The 16,318-nt window shown below is 32.2% G+C and overlaps 2 protein-coding genes across 2 annotated transcripts; both read right to left on the bottom strand.

Moving 5' to 3' along the window:
• Positions 1-355: 355 nt before the first annotated feature.
• Positions 356-4,304, bottom strand: LOC123005201 (neurogenic locus protein delta-like). Its single transcript, XM_044398858.1, has 6 exons — positions 4,143-4,304; positions 3,794-4,091; positions 1,135-1,326; positions 1,021-1,081; positions 829-959; positions 356-775 (listed from the first exon to the last, which is right to left on the bottom strand). The coding sequence occupies exons 1-6, from the start codon at positions 4,221-4,223 to the stop codon at positions 534-536; spliced, it is 1,005 nt and encodes a 334-aa protein (XP_044254793.1). The 5' UTR covers positions 4,224-4,304; the 3' UTR covers positions 356-533.
• Positions 4,305-4,451: 147 nt separating this feature from the next.
• Positions 4,452-15,713, bottom strand: LOC123005150. Its single transcript, XM_044398785.1, has 15 exons — positions 15,333-15,713; positions 15,059-15,236; positions 14,889-15,003; positions 11,544-11,793; positions 10,407-10,559; positions 10,139-10,360; positions 9,918-10,090; positions 9,690-9,724; positions 8,185-8,318; positions 7,943-8,129; positions 7,779-7,893; positions 7,474-7,723; positions 5,774-5,929; positions 5,499-5,720; positions 4,452-4,625 (listed from the first exon to the last, which is right to left on the bottom strand). Exons 1-15 carry the CDS (start codon positions 15,486-15,488, stop codon positions 4,467-4,469), a joined length of 2,505 nt encoding a protein of 834 aa, XP_044254720.1. The 5' UTR covers positions 15,489-15,713; the 3' UTR covers positions 4,452-4,466.
• Between the last annotated feature and the right edge of the window lie 605 nt (positions 15,714-16,318).

The raw sequence follows: 16,318 nt of genomic DNA, 5'->3' as shown, positions 1-16,318 counted from the left end.
AAATTTTTTAATATCTAAATAAATGCTTTGTTGTGCTTAAAATTGATGTTTCAGTAAAGATAAAAAGCAATAAATTCTTGTAAACATTTTTTAGCTGGAGTTTTAATCTAATACTATTATTGACAGTTGGTGGTCTACTAGTCTTTTTCGAATTATATTTACTCTTTAATGTGACAATATATTTTAACCAAGTTAATTATTTTTTTGTAGAAGTGTATAGAAACTTATAGGTAGAAACTAATGGTGCAGTTGCTTATACCAACAAAATTAATAATTATTTATATTTGTAATAATAATTATAAAACATAATAAAATTTTTTCACCTTCGACATTATTTGAAAAAAAAAACAGTGCCTTCTTTTCATGTTTTTATTACAGATAAAAGTATTAACAAATTTGCAATAAAAACAATAATAAATACAAATAAATTAGTGAATAAATAAATAAATATTGAGAAAACTATGGCCTCAGAGTACAAGTCGTTACTACAAATTTGATTTATTAAACGTAACAAAACCGTATCAAGTTTCTCGTTAGGTCTCATTATCTACCAACAGCGGTTCGGTTTTTTGCTTAGTCTTATTAAATCCTGCAGCTTGTAAAGCGGGAGTAGTTGTGGGTATCTTAACGGTAGTTGAAAATTCAGATTGTTCGCAATTTCTCCCCCACGTTCCTTCCCGACACAAACACTTATAATTGCCATCATCCTTCGTGAGCGAAATGCATTTTGCCCCATTTTTACACGTATCAGGATTAGTTTCACAATAATTCAATTCTAGAAATTACAATAAATAACGATCAATAAAACATGACTGTTTTAAACATTACCTTCATCGCAGAGCATTCCACCCCAACCCTTCATGCAATTACACTCCCAAGGTCTCGTGCAATTGCCATTCACACAGCCTGGGTAAGGATAACATTTCTCACAATTACTACCCCACCAACCCACTTTGCATCTGTAAATAATTGATTATAATGAATATCATTTTGAATAATTTCTTTTTACGATGACCTCACCGACATTCGCCGGGTTTTCTGCAGTAGCCTCGCTCCTTGTGACACGTTTTCGAACAAATTGCTGAAATTACAATATTGTTTTAAAGTTTTCATACAATAGGGTTTGCAGCTTACGGGTCTGACACAATATGCCGGTGTATCCTGGTAAACATTTGCATTCTAAAGGCTTGTCGCAGTAGCCGTGCTGACATCCTGGCAGGACTTGGCAGTCCTTGCAGTTTCGTCCCGCCCAACCTAAGCGACATCTGCATTCCCCAGGACTATCGCAGTAACCACGAGTTGAATGGCAGTCCAAACGACATATTGCTAAAAAACTCACATTTTAAAAGTAAAAGCGAAACATTTTCTCAAGAATCATATTTATGAACAGCCAGAAGCAAAAGAACTTCCGCTTCACCTATTTAGTTTTCTAATTTAAATAATTTAGCTCTGCAGTGAAGGGTCTTGAAACCAAACAATTACATTGTGATAATCTATAAAATAAATCAAATGTATTTTACACCACATCCTATCGTCTAAATATTGTATTAGCTTTTACGAGAATAAAGTTCCATTGCGTGTAAGCTTTGAAAGTCATTTTGCTGATTAAGATTTTAAGTCTTTAATTTAGGGGAGTGGCCAATCGAACCTTTTACACTTTACAATCAATATTTTACCAGGAGGAAATTAGTTCTGGCATGAATTATTATTCCCAGATTTTATAACATGAAGAGCGGCATATTTTCTTTACATTCTTAAGAAGTTTTCAAGTCCAAAGATGACATTTTTTGTTTCTCCAAATTTTAATCTGGTCAGAGCTTGTGTCAATCTAAATTAAAAAATTCCTGAAATAGATTGAAACACAAATATCTTCTGACAGACCGTTTTATATTGAAAACGATGAATGTATTTATTAGCGATGGGAGAGCTATCTCACGAAATTTAATTTGAGTTTAGTGTTCTAGGAAATGAATTATAGTGTAGACTTATCAAAACCAAATTTTAATTCAATACAAGATTAATAACTTCCTTCCTTTGTTTAAAAGTTTTGATCATTCTGAATTCCAAGAAAAGTTCGGTATTTGTTATCAGTAAAAATACGTGACCTGCAAATGTAGAGAAATAAAATTAATTCACGTAAAATAACTTTCCTAAGATTTTTCCTTCGAATTTATTATTAATCCAACCGGAAAATATGAGTTAAATTAAAAGTTATTAATTATTTTAAAATTGTAGAAGTAGAAATAAAAAAAATGATATTTACAACTTCTTTATTACTAGAATTATGAATGATAATATGTTTCCACCTTGTAAAAACTATTTTAATAAACTTTTTTGACTTAGGTTGGGTTTAATTTAATTCATTAATGGTCTATACAAACTTATGTTTATTATAATTTTAAATCGTTGAAAAAATGACTATGTTTCTACAAAACAAGAAAATTTATTAAAATACAATTGTGTATTGCTAAGTATGCGTGGAGTTATTGTGCGCGTTTTTCTATCTGACTATAGGTATATTATTACCATTTATTTTTATTGTGTATCATTTATTACATTGTAATGTATACTTTTACTAAACGAAAAATTACACAGCGCTTTTAAAGAAAAACATGGATAATTATAGAGTATAGAGCCAGAAGCTAGTTATTTATTTAAATTCTCCCTATCAAACGATATATAGGGTGGCCCAATAAAAACAAGCCACCTCGAATATCTCTAACTACATAAAAAGACTGCAAAAACGCGGAAACAAGTTAATTTTGTTACTGAGAGAGACATTTTTGTTGTTATATTTAAAGCACCCCCAGTAACTATGTAGACCCCACGCACCCCAACTTTAAAAATTTAAATAGCACTACCCCACTTGTGACACATTAAATGAAAGCTATCTAAACAAGTTTTTCAAAACTCTTTACGAAAATTGAATCAGACCATCCATTCATGAGATAAAAATAAATCACTCAATCAATCAATCAATAAAAATAAACCACTTTAATTTTGCTTTTTAGAAGGACATTTTTTTCCAAAATGAAATGATTTCTTTACATTCATAAAATATCTGCAAAAAATAATCTTTCAGCAGTCAGTATGTATAAAAGAACTTAAGAACTATTGCTATTTTTAGGTATATCATTTTTTCTTTATCACCCAATAAAGAAACAAAAAGTAGTTTGTCACAGTACCAATAATAATTATAGTAAGTTTCTTGTAATTTATTTTAATAGTTTTTATTAGAAGTAATTACTAATTTGAAACATTACTTTTTACGGATATCTTTAGAATAATTAATCCCATTCAACTTTAGAAAAAAGATTCAAAGAACATTTTAAGTGAGTCGGTGTTATTTGAGATTACGGAACTGAGGTGGGGGAAGTTAAAGGGTTAATGGGGGTGCTTTTAAAATTGCGTCAAAAAGTGTCTCTTTTAAAAACAAAATTAACCTGTTTTGAGGTTTTTTGATAGGGTGGTTTGTTTTTTTAGAACAACCCGTATCTCAGCAATGGATGGTCTAATTCAATTTTAGTAAAAAAGCTTGTTAAATTAGCTTTCATTTGATGTGCCACAAGTGGGGTAGTGCCATTTCAATTTTTAAAGTTGGGATGCGTGAAGATTCGGGGGTTACTGGAAGTGCTTTAAAAATTATATCAAAAAATGTCCCTTTCGGAAACAAAATTGATCTGTTTCGCCGTTTTTGCAAAGTGTTTTTAGTTTCTGAGATATTCGGAGCGGCTCGTTTTTATTGAGCCACCCTGTACAATGCTTCATCAGTCTTGATTGTGGTAATACTTACGTTCGGAACAAAATATCCCATCCCACCCCTCGTGGCAGATGCATTCAAAGCTCACGTTGCAGTAGCCGTGCTGACACCCCGGTAACGGTATACATTTATTGCACTTTTCACCAAAATACCCCAACTTGCACAAACATTCTCCTGGTCTATTACAGTATCCTTGTAGAGGGTCACATCCAGGGCGACATTTAGGCACGTCGCACAAATCCCCGGTCCATCCTGGCAAACATTTCACTTCTCCGTCGTCATCACACACGTAATGCGAATGCTCATTTTGCGAAGTGGGTAATTCGCAAGCCTTCATTCAAACAAATCAGAAAAATAACGGTAAAACCATCGATTTGAATACCTGTTTCTTCCATTTGGGCACGTAACGGGCGGACAAAACACACGGAACACAAAGTACGAAAATGACGAAAATGCTATTCATGGTGTTTTCATCAATCACTGATGGGTTTCCAGACGGTTCTGCGACGACCGTGAACTTGATAGTAATGGTAGTCGATGACCTCCTTAGTTTCCAGTTCCTCTTGTAACTGTTAAGTCATGACGTTCTCAAGAAGTGCACAACGAGGACGAGTACACGAGACATTGTTATAATACACACAGTAACGGCAATTTGCCGTTGGATCAGTTAGAAACTTACCTAAGGGTTTAGCTAAAAATAAAACGACTAACTGTTAACAAATTTATTTAAAACTCGAACTAAATCATCATAAACAAGAGTTCGGGCGTGTCTTCCGTAAACAAAATCAATGTGGTTGAACGCTTCGACGTCTCTCAAACCAAATCTTGCTTCCTCGGAAAGGTGATTCCATAAGTTCACAGCGTCCTAGAAGGTAAAAAGGGTGGTAACTGCCTGTTACTTTCCGACATAAGTATCCAGATTTTTAAATAACTGCTACATTTATCATTACTGACTGTCAGACCCTAAGAGTTAAATACCGTAACACCTATTAAATAATAACAATAACAATAGATCAGTTAGACATGCGTGTGCAGTTGTCAAGGATATGACTTTTCTTCGACTCGAAACGTGCAAGAAATTTTTACTGTTAACACCTTTAATTAAAATTACGAAAAGACTCTTGGAGGCTGCCTCTACGCGGAAGTACAATAAAGCAAAATAAAACTAATAAAAAAAAATAATAGTTATTTGTATTACAAGAGAGGAAAATATATTTTTCCTCCCTGAAAGTTACTGCGTGAGACTTGTCAAGGAGGACAGTGTAATACTCGTACATATAATTTTCTTACGATCCAGCAAGAAAAACTTCAGAAATAACAATTTTTCTTGATATCCCAGTTTCGCCATTAAATTTAACAGCATGTATTTTCGTTTCATTAGGGGAGGTAAAATTTTTACATATATTTTTGACAAATGAGGAAAAAAAATCTCCCATAGAGGTAATCGGCCACTTTCCTTTCTGAAATTAGGGTGGAAAAGCTTCTGTTAGGGTCGTAGAAAAAATACATACAGTAAAATTTTCATCGTTTTGCGGTCTCCTTTCTTAACAAAAAATGTTATTGTAAAATTTGAATTATATTTTAAAAAACTGATATTTTAAAAGAAGCAATTTTTATGTTTATCAAGAGAATAAGGTGTCTTATTTAAAAAAAGTTGTGAATAGTTTTTTCAAAATAATAGAGAACTTACGACATTGAGTTTAAAAAAAAGATTGTTATAAAATGTTCCTGGACTTACAGGTGCTGTCGTAGCCCAATCTGATGAGCTGTAGATGATATAAACAGGAACTTGAATTTTCTTAATATCATAAACCGGTGGTTCCTCTGTCCCATAGTACATCTCATTCCTATCAACGTAATTATATTTTCTAAAATTCCCCAAAACCAGATCAGCTGCATGGTTCAAAATTTTCAACGCTGTTCCCCCTGGAAGTTGGTTGAAATAAACCGGGATCATTTCCTGTAATTCCCCTTGTAGTTTAAGAAAATAATACAAAAGAACTTTGCTATTACTGGTCCAAAATCGGTGTGTGGCCCGTAGAACAAATTGTAAAGTTGTAAACAAAACTTCATCAAAGGTGGTGATTCCAAACACAGAGTATCAGTAAGTACCTTCAATGGTTGGGCTTGAGAAACAATCCGGAACATTTCCAATTCACCAACAATGTTCTACGGAAGAAGGTGCATTATGAAAATTAATTCCTGTTTGCGTCCAATTAGAGAAAATAATTACGTATGGAAATTATAACATACGTATGGCACGCACAGATTGTTTGAGTGAATGGAACTTTGCATTTAATTCAATGTTAGAAAAAATTTGCATAAGGTAAAGAGCATTCGTGAATTCTGCGATCGGAAATTGATTAAGGAACACGATCATGTAATTATTAATTAATCAGTAGTAATAAGAGATAAATTGTCGGCTCGTGAAGGTGAAGATTGATATCTAATCTTGTTTTACTTATGTAATACTTTAGAAAAATTGGCGTGTGCCGGGAACACCTGTTTAATAACAGGAAAACATGAAAAAACACAAAAAAGCGTAATTGGAGATAATTTTACTTAAATAATAATTTAACTGATCGGCTATTTCCTTAAATGGAGTTCTTGTGATTTTATTGTATGCAAATTAATTACCACATTTTCTTGACTAAACCAAAGCAAAGAGTTAAATTATTACAACCAGTTCAACTTATGTTTAATGAAAAAAATATGATTTAAATGAGAGTTAATATTACGTACTGCTAACTGTTTTGTTCATGTTGCAAGCAATATATGTATTTAATTTCAATAATTGACCGAAGAATAATTTAATAAAAATTATAGTTTGTATCTTAGACATTTTGTCAGTCTTCTACTTTTCTACTCAAAAAATAGAGAAAAAACTTAAACATGGGATCAGTTTTGAAACACTTTTTGTTACTTGTATTTACACAGTGTGTCCCTGAATAGGTAAAATGACTCTTGTAAAAGATAAAAAAAAATCGACTTAAATTTTTATTTCTTGGGAGTCAACCTTGCTTAGTTAAAGATTGATTTCTAACAGAATTTGGAAATTAAAAAAAAACTAGTTGCCTAAAATGCCAAACTTAATTCTTCAAAAATTAATCTTTAATTAAGCAGGCCTACACCCCAAAACATAAAAATTTAAATCAAGGGTTTTTTTATTTTTTACACGAGTCGTTTCACCTATTCGGGAATACACTTATGCGTTTATTTTTTGAAGTTTTTTACTTTTACCTGTGTCATTTAGTCATAAAAGTGGTCACTTTTGTGACGTTTGCAGATAAAAATAATTTATTTAGGTAATTATAAAGTACTTTGTCTTTTGATTTCAATTATGTTTTTTTCACAAAATTGCTAAATGCAAAAGTTTGAGATAAATGATAAATGTAAGTATTCTCTAGATTTGAGACAAATTCTCGCCCCGCTCTATTAAGATTGTTATTAGATTTATGTAAAATAACAAATTTAAACACAATTTTAGTCAAGAATGATGAAGCTTTTTTACTGTTCAACAATGTTAAGCAAATAGAGAAAAAATACTACAATGCTGATAACAGATTTTATTAATTTAGTATTTTTTTTATAAAAACTAATGAATCTTACCATCACTGTTTGCTTAAAGAAACGTCAATTTTTTATTTATGTATTTAATTTAATTATTAGTGCAAATTGTTGCCAGTAGTGAGTAAGAATAAAACTCCACTTACCATGATAGCGGCTCCAAAGGGGGCTGCCAGCCTATAAGGCGACTTCATATTTGCCAAAGTGTAAGCTGGCGAAATCAGCACTAACATTCTCAGTGTATCTCTCGCAACTTCTGGAAATTCCGCTGCATACATTAACGACAAAGTAGTTCCTAACGAATGCCCAATGTAAATAATTTTCCCATCAGGGTCTGTATTTGCTAAAATCGTGTTGAACATAGCTGGAAAATCATACGCCACGATTTCGTCCATACTAAAACCTTTTGGATAATCTGGATGAAATTTAAGTGTGTTGTAAGATTTAATACCTATGGTCCCAATAATCTTGCTGGTATACTGTTTTATTCACATGAGCTTCCGAATACTGCGTTCCTCTGTAATTCCCTAACCAGACATCGTATCCCGCATCGGCCAACACAAATGCTAAAATTAATTCGTGAATGGTGTTCGCAAGGGGTTAATATTGAATTACCCAGAGAGTCCTTCTTTAAGCCCACAAAGTAAGCACAAGTTGCTACTAGGCCATGTTGGAGATAAACCGGATATTTTAGGGCTTCGGGATTTTTGCTGGGAATCCGGAACATTGTTAGAATAAATCCATCGGCAGTGGGAACTCTGTACTCGATGACGGGATAACCGTTAAGGCGTATGACAGTGGGCTGAATTGAATTTCCGGCTTAAAAGGGCGGCAAATGCGACGAAAAAAATACTCACAACATCATATTCCGCTGTGAAATCATACCAACAATTCGAATTGTTTCTCATCGTGTAATAATCCTCAAAAGTCGGGCAGACATTGTTGTATTCACTTAAACCGTTTCGGATTAAACACCCTAGTAGCACTATCACTAAGAACATGTTGGATTAGTTTCATTGCACTTTACTGGTGAATTATTTTCTGAGGCATTTATAAGCTCGGATTGGACCTTGACATAATGAATATTTAACCAGGATAGGTAGGAAAACGAATTTAGAGAGAGCACTACACCCTTTACTTTACCGTTGCATGAATGCATTTCATTTAACACAATTAAATGACTAATAATCATTATTCTGGTAAATTTACCCAAAGATTTATATCATGGAAATAGCCTTGAAGTGACTTGCTATGATTGATTTGCATAACAAACACGAAGAAAGTACCTAGGACTTATAAGAAATGCTACAAATGTTTTTTTTTCTCCAAAATTTTTCCTTTTTAGAACACCTTTTACCAAATTGACGGAAACACATCTAAGCAATGTGCAATTAAATGTATGCAGAGTAATGTAATTTGAGAAATTAATAATTCTAATTATTGATATAATTTGCATAATTGGATTGAAATATACTGGCGTCATGTGGTATATGAAATCCATTTTGTAATGCGTTAACCGACTTACGATTTTTTATATGTATTTGGGTGTTTCGTGTTAGATTTGCAATAATAGTTAAATATATTGTCTTCTCCAATGTGGGTAGAACTCCGATAAAGACAGAAAAATGACCAGAACTGGTTTGCACTTTTGCAGTCTCCACCTGCAGTCTGGAAACGCGAAAAATGCGAATACCTAACTCTATGTTAGATAAGAGTTGACAATAACAAGATTATTTATAAAATTCATTTTTATTAAATTATAAAATGAAATGAATCAAAATGTTTCTTAGTAACACCATTTTCAGTGTAAAAGGCTATTTATTGCCTTTTAAAAATCTATTTTGATTTAACTGTAATGAAATAATAAAATAAACTTCTGTTAGTTGATTAATTTACAACTTTAATCTGCTGATTTCTATACACTGACTATATCCAACAATGCACGATTAGAAATAACAATTTTTAAGGGCGTGTCTTTACCGTACGAGATTTTTCTGCTTTGACTTTTAAATTTGTGATAGCAATTAGGCCAGAAAGTAATCGAATGATTTATTATGAAAATCTAAAGTAAAATAAGATTGCAAGATAAGTCATTTGCAACGTAAGATTTGTTAATTGCCAACAAAATAAATGTTTTTTGGCATTTGTTTTTTTAATTTTTGAGGTATGTTGAATCATGAAGTTTTTTAATATTTTATTTAGAAAATCAAAAGATTGCTTCATTGTTTGTTTGATAGTAATTTTCTTGTAACAAAGACCTTCTACTGAAAAGAAAAACTGAAATTCAAGTTGGAATGTCCTTCCATTTCACTGCATTGCCAATGCAACGGTTAGTCTTGATTAGAAATCAAAAAACAACGACCACAAAGCAGAAACAACAAAACCAATCTCAATTTCCTTGAAAGAGAAAGTTAGCGGAAAAAAATTGCAGCTTGAGTGAGCTATTCCAAATTACCTAGACCGAAATTGACCTTTGCAAGGTTAAGGTGAAGTTTGTTTTTATTTTTTAAATGAGACAAAATTTAATGAAATAATATTTGTTTATTTACATAAAAGTCTACAATAATAATAATATAACACAGTTCATCACCGAAGAGGTGTTTTATTTGGAAAATTCTCAATCACTTGGAGAATTTTATCATGTACCAAAGTCTTTGCTTCTTTTCCGAAGAGAAAATCAAAATGGTTAAACCTGAGATTCGATATTTCATAAATACCGAACCTGGAAGCCGGTGGTAATGATCGATATAAATTGATTGCATCCTGTAATTAGTTTTCATTTTTAAAGTCCCTCTAGTGTGAAAAACTTACAGGTTTTGAAGTTGCCCAATCATGCGAGGCATAAAAAATAAAAACTGGTACTTCCACTCTGGAAATATTATACGATGGTGGTGTGGAATTACCATACATAAACAAATTTCTCCCACCGTAATCGAATTTTCTAAACTGGCCTCTTACAGCCTCTGATAGATAAGTAAGAGTTTTTAACGAAGTACCACCAGGTAATTGATTGAAAAGTACAGGGACTGTCTCCTACCAAGCAAATAATTAACTGGGATCAAAAAAATGTCTTATTTACCGGAGAGATTTGTGTGAAGGGTCCTAGAAAGAGATTCACTAAACTCAGACATAAAAGCATCAACGACGGAGCTGCGAGACATGTAGGCCGCGTGAGTCTTCTTGCATATCCTCGAGAAAATATCTGCACAATGTTCAAGTTGTTGGAAAGGGACTGAAAAAGTGATTAATCTTTAATAATAATGCAATTAACGTAACCATTCATTTTCTTCTTTTAATACTCGATACGTGTAATTCCAGTGGCACGTGGCGAACTCGTAATTGTTTTATATGAAATATTTCGTAATTTCGAAAAATATGTGACTATGAAAAACAAATGATAAAAATCTGTGACAATTACCCGCCATCAGATCGAGATTAATTAACATTAAAAAAACATTAAAATTGTGATAAATTAGCGAAACGTGACATTTTTTCAAAATGTTCTAAGCGCAGTTTAAATAGTTTTATAGCAGCGCTTAAATATAATGAAGTTTTTTACAGTCATCACGATTTTACTTATTTATTCTTTGTTTAAAGGAGTTGAGGTATTTGAGACAATTTTTCGTAAAATGGAGTCAGAAGGGTGTTTCAGACAACCATAATTTTGAAAAACGAGTTTGCTAAACTTGTCGAACATGACGATTCGTATCTCAAAATTACATCTTTTAAATTTTATAAGAAAAGTAGAACTTTGGCCGCTCTAAATGTCACTTACACAACACTGGAAGATATCAATTCGGACGAAGATATTAAGGTAATTTATTGATTGATTGACAAAGTTTTGATGGTCGTTTGATAGATTACTGTTGCTGCTCTCCAATATAAAGGTACCGAGTATAAGAAAACAGTGATTGATTTTGCTATAGGGATTTGTACCATTTATAGGGCAAACAAATTTGATTCTTTGAACCTTATCAAAAATTCGAATCTTAAAGGATGTCCTTTCCCCAAGGTAAATATATTTTTTTGTGTTTTATGTTTCAATTGTGTTTTTAAGGGTAATTATTACATTAACGATATATCTCCGACTGCAGATATGCTTCCGCCCTTTTTTCCTGAAGGCAAATGGATGTTAGATATTGCTTTTACCCACAAGAGTCGAGCTGTAGTTCGTGTGCATTGGATGTTGTCAATAATGAAAAAAATTTAAACTTACCAGAGCTGTCCTCATTAAAGGGAAAAACACCCGATAAGGCGACCTCATATTATTTAGTTTGTATGCAGGAGCCATAAATATGAATAGTTTAACAGTTTCTTTGGCATGTTCTTGATATTCACAAGCATACATCATTGCAGCCGACGTTCCTAAAGAATGTCCAATATAAATAATTTTCCCTCTTTTCCACGTGTAATATCTGACTAAATTTAGCATAGTCGGAACGTCGATTAAGGCAATTTCGTCGACTCTGGAAGAACGGTTTCTTATTAGTCGTTTTACTTTCAACAAGGCTGTTTTCGTTGCGAGATTCAAGAAAGTGGATAATAATCAACAAAAATAAGTAAATGTTATATTGGCGAAAAATCTGAACCGGCCTGGTTAATTACGCACATGAACTCGATTACAACATTTTGTGCAATTTCAAATTTTTGAATGAAACAAATCGGTGGATGTATTAGAAACTGTTCGATTTATGCAATTGAGAGTATGCACATGGTGGAAAGGCGAGTCAGTGTCGCCTCAAAAATTGTCTTTTTATGCTTGAATGTAGAAAGTGAGGTTGCGGAAATTCAGCTACTGGAAATGCCGATCTAAAAATGAATTTTTACAATTCAGTCGAAAGTAGATTAGTTGCAATTTATGCGGCATACCGGAAGAACAATTGTTTCACGTATCGTTTCTAAATGAATAAACGATCGTAGGCCGTCCATTGTTACAGCGGGAAAAAAGCAAAGTTAATCACGCAAGAAAATTTTAACTCAAGAATTTCTTTATTGAATGTTTTGAACACAATACTACCTTTATTGGCCAATAATATTTGAGAAGTAGCCCCAGGGATTATAATTTAGTCTCCTTTCAAAAGATCAATAACTCCTGAAATTGAGTTAGTAGGCCGTATTGCAAGTGCATATTGAGTATTACCGAATTTTAAAATTTGTAACAAGTGGAGCGTGTGTCCCTAATTCAACTCTATTATTGTTAATTATTGTGGTTGCAAGTATTGTTTTTCGATATTTTGCACCTGTTCCACGCGATTGCAAAATTTTAAAGACTCGTGAATCCCATCTATTATTACAAACAATAATCAATAGTCATTAACTATTTAATTACGTTATCGTCATGACTGTTTATATATTTATCGAAAGGTGTCAAGGTTTCAATTGTTCACAATTTATTCAATCCAAAAGTTGGTTCTTCATTTTTCCCAATTAAAACTCCAACATGCAACTGCACTACGAAATTAGTTTATAATTTAACATAATTTAACTCTTGTAACACGTCGTGTTTCTAACGGCAATCGTTCCAGAATGCTCTGAGCACTTCCAGGTAATAAAACTATAAGTGTGTATTTTATTCAATTTGTAACGTGTGACGAGAAAATCGGTTAGTTTTTCCGCGATTATAAATTTTATGATGTTTGAAAGTTCATCAAGTTATGCCTGATTGAGCATTTTGATTTATGATTCTTTGTCGATTTGATACGATTTATTACCAATTAATTGTCTTCTTTAATCTTGAGAAAGTAGTAAGTATTAAAATTTCAAAATCATGTTAAAACTCTAAGTCTCCACCTAACTATTTTTTTTTTCAATTAATGGTGAAATTATTTGCAGTAAATTGACTTGACTTGTAAGTCGTATTTTATGCAACAACTTTCAATTGTGTTGAAAAAATAACTTTCGTTGTATTTTCCAACCACAATGTTTTCCGACAACTTGTAAAAACAACTCTTCAATTATGCATTCCTGCATTTGCAGTTAAATGTTAATTAAAAAATTACCATTCATTAATTTATTGATTTTGTGATTCTTATTGAAAATGATTGATACTGTAGACCTTGCTGGTCTGTTACATTAGCCACCTTGTTCGCCTGACCTTAATCTTGTGGATCTTTCCTACAAGAGTGGATAGTTATTTTCAAAGCCTTAGAGCATAAAATTTGATTTTTGCATGTTTCATATTTTAAAAACAAAGTTCAATAAAAATTGCTCTAATAAGTCTCAAATAAACACGGTAGTAAATGTAAAACAACTAATAGTACCTATGTAGAAAATCAAAAGTAAAATAAAAAGCAATCAACTAAATATGCTAATAAGCGACAGACAAAAAAATGTTTAATTAAGTAATTAAAAAGTACGAGTGTGTAATAATTATAAGATAACAAAAAATTTTGATGGTTATTTTAGAAATTTAAATACATACGACCAAAATTAGTTTAAAACATTTTTAAAGCTCAATTTAGAGAGTTAAAATGAAAAATACAGGGTGTGTCAGCCCCTGAGAAAAATTTCAAGTAAGATCAGGAACATGGAAAAAATGTTTTTCTATTTTGAATGTTCTATTTAAAATAAGTCTATTCCAACACCCAAATGACGTCATTTGAGTGACGGACTTTCTTCCCTATTCATTTTCAAATGTGAAAATAAGAACTATTTTTATTTTTCACAGCCGCCTAAAATTATTCTACATAAATGTCTGAATTTCAAATTTGTGCTTGCTTCTGCAACTTGTATTTAAAATAAAAGCCACAAATTACATTAAATAGAGTTACAATTTAGGATGCAACTTGTAGTAAATAGCCTGTAGGCAAAAAAACTTTAATATGAAAAACTCTTTATATGAATATATGTTTTTTTATTAAATTAGTCTGCGTAGAACATTAAAAAAAATAATTCTTAAAAAGCGGGTTATAAACGACAAACTGTTAATTTTAGTCTGCCTTGTTTCCTTTTCTGTAGCAAAAAAACTTGGAAATAAATACAGTCAATGTGCAAAATTTAAACTCTCATAACTTCGATTTTTTTTCCATGTTCCTGGTATCTTACTGTACATGGTATTTTTCTCTGGGGTGCAAATTCTAGCGCACTCTGTATAGGTAGATACCTACAATAATTTGCTACATGTAAAATTTTGTTATGGAGAAACCAGAAATACAAATACGCTTTTTATGTTGATATTTGCTTTTCCTATAACTGGCGCCCCTCTTCGAGTATAACTGATGTTTAATTGTTTTCCTTATTGTAATCAGTGAAATTAATTTTAGATTCTAACAATAATTCCCCGTTAATTGACCGAATAAGTCAGTAGTGAAGACAGACTTATAAACCATTAATCGTATTTTCTGCAAATTATTTGATCCAATTAATCGACATAATTATTAAATAGTCGCAATTAGTGAAGTAAAACGCCTTGATACACCTTTTTGAAAATTTTTTTGCATCAATTGGGGTTACAAAATTACAAAGCGATCGCGTTCTAATTAATTTAATTTCTTACAAATTGAGGCTATTTTCATAAAAAAATCCTCAAGTTTGTGATGAATTCAGTAAGTGACTGACATACCCGTAATTCCAGTACTCCCTTTGGGTTATATTCAAGTGCGTATGGCCTTCGGAGTATTCAGTGCCGCGATAATTGCCCAACCAAACATCATAACCTGCGTCTGCAAGGAGAAAGGCTGCAAGAAATAATTGCACTTGTTCATGAAACAATAAATAGTCGGATTAATTTACCAAGGGAATGTTTTCCCATGCCGACAAAAATGCCCGAAGTGCTCTGAATGCCATGCAACATGAAAACGGGAGCTTTTTGTTGCACGCTTGGTATCCTGAAGACCGAAAGGATGTAGCCGTCTTTAGTCTGGACTTTGTATTCAATGAAGGGATAACCAGATCTTCGTATAATTTCCGGCTGTTATGCAATGAAAAACTGGTAAGTAAATGTGGGTCAATGGTAATTAAATCGTAAAATGGTATCACTGGTTTGGTAGAAAGCATCTCGACTTACCACTTTGAGATCAGCGGCGAAGTTGTACCAGCAGTTGGAGTTGTTCTTCATGGTTATATAATCCCGATAACTCGGACACACGTTATTGTCTTGACATAACGATGCTTTTAACACACACGCTAGCAAAAGAAAGGTGAACAAGTTATGGCACAACATTTTTCCAGCAGGCTATCCGTTTAACTGCACTCGAAGTACTTCTGATTCTGTTGAGTTTATAAGATATTCACTTTCTTCGGTACGACGTACAGATAATTATTTCTTTTAATTTCACTAGTTCACTGAACTATTATTATGAATAAATACCTACGCGAATAACCCTTTCTACCAACTATGACTCGATTTGTTTTACTTCTTGTTGCTTTCTGCTACTACGTCACTGGCACAGAAAGAAAAAAAACGACAACATTGTTCCATTGCAGTGCATTCCACGACACCTCAAACATCACAAGCCATGAACCGCTTCAAGGTTTAGCCAATTTCGATCGTTTCGCAAAACTTGCTAAATAAAAAAAAATAGAGTGGAAACTTGGGAAGGGTAATAAACCAAAACATACATTTTTTATTGTGAAAAAAATTTATCATTTTACTGAGAGAAAAGCTATATCTATGTACAATATATTATATCACTATTTTTTACCTCTCAATAAACGTTTGCATATTTATTCCTTTTTGGGTAAGTTCTTTTTTAATCATAATTATTTACAAAACTTTAGTTATCCAACGTATAAAAACATAAATTATGGACTAGTTAAATGTGACTGTGGGGATACAGGTGACATAAGATTAGTTTTTACTAAAGAAAAAATCAGAGAAATTTATTTGAATATTGTAATAAAGATTTTAGTCTTATTAGTCATATCTAGAAAAGACAGGTCTGAATCAATTACCTCTTACATAAACTGATGTCTAAGAGTTTCATCATAATTACTTTATGTAAATTATTAAAGAAACTAGTATGATATCGAGATCAAAAACTGATTTATTAC

The sequence above is a fragment of the Tribolium madens genome, unplaced genomic scaffold (assembly GCF_015345945.1).
Source record: "Tribolium madens isolate multiple individuals breed KSU strain unplaced genomic scaffold, Tmad_KSU_1.1 Scaffold_20;HRSCAF=117;Tcas5.2_LG4, whole genome shotgun sequence".
Taxonomy (NCBI): Eukaryota; Metazoa; Arthropoda; class Insecta; order Coleoptera; family Tenebrionidae; genus Tribolium; species Tribolium madens.
This window is presented reverse-complemented; position numbering and strand designations above follow the sequence as displayed.

What these genes read in the sequence shown, in the direction of transcription:
- LOC123005201 (XM_044398858.1), bottom strand. Translation starts at nt 4,223, where the DNA reads ATGAATAGCATTTTCGTCATTTTCGTACTTTGTGTTCCGTGTGTTTTG. An exon ending in AGAAAACCCGGCGAATGTCG is followed by an intron (nt 960 to 1,020) that starts GTGAGGTCATCG and finishes AATTATTTACAG; the next exon opens with ATGCAAAGTGGGTTGGTGGG. An exon ending in TGGAATGCTCTGCGATGAAG is followed by an intron (nt 776 to 828) that starts GTAATGTTTAAA and finishes TGTAATTTCTAG; the next exon opens with AATTGAATTATTGTGAAACT.
- LOC123005150 (XM_044398785.1), bottom strand. Translation starts at nt 15,488, where the DNA reads ATGTTGTGCCATAACTTGTTCACCTTTCTTTTGCTAGCGTGTGTGTTA. An exon ending in TCACAGCGGAATATGATGTT is followed by an intron (nt 8,130 to 8,184) that starts GTGAGTATTTTT and finishes AATTCAATTCAG; the next exon opens with CCCACTGTCATACGCCTTAA. An exon ending in ATTGGGCTACGACAGCACCT is followed by an intron (nt 4,626 to 5,498) that starts GTAAGTCCAGGA and finishes TTTACCTTCTAG; the next exon opens with GACGCTGTGAACTTATGGAA.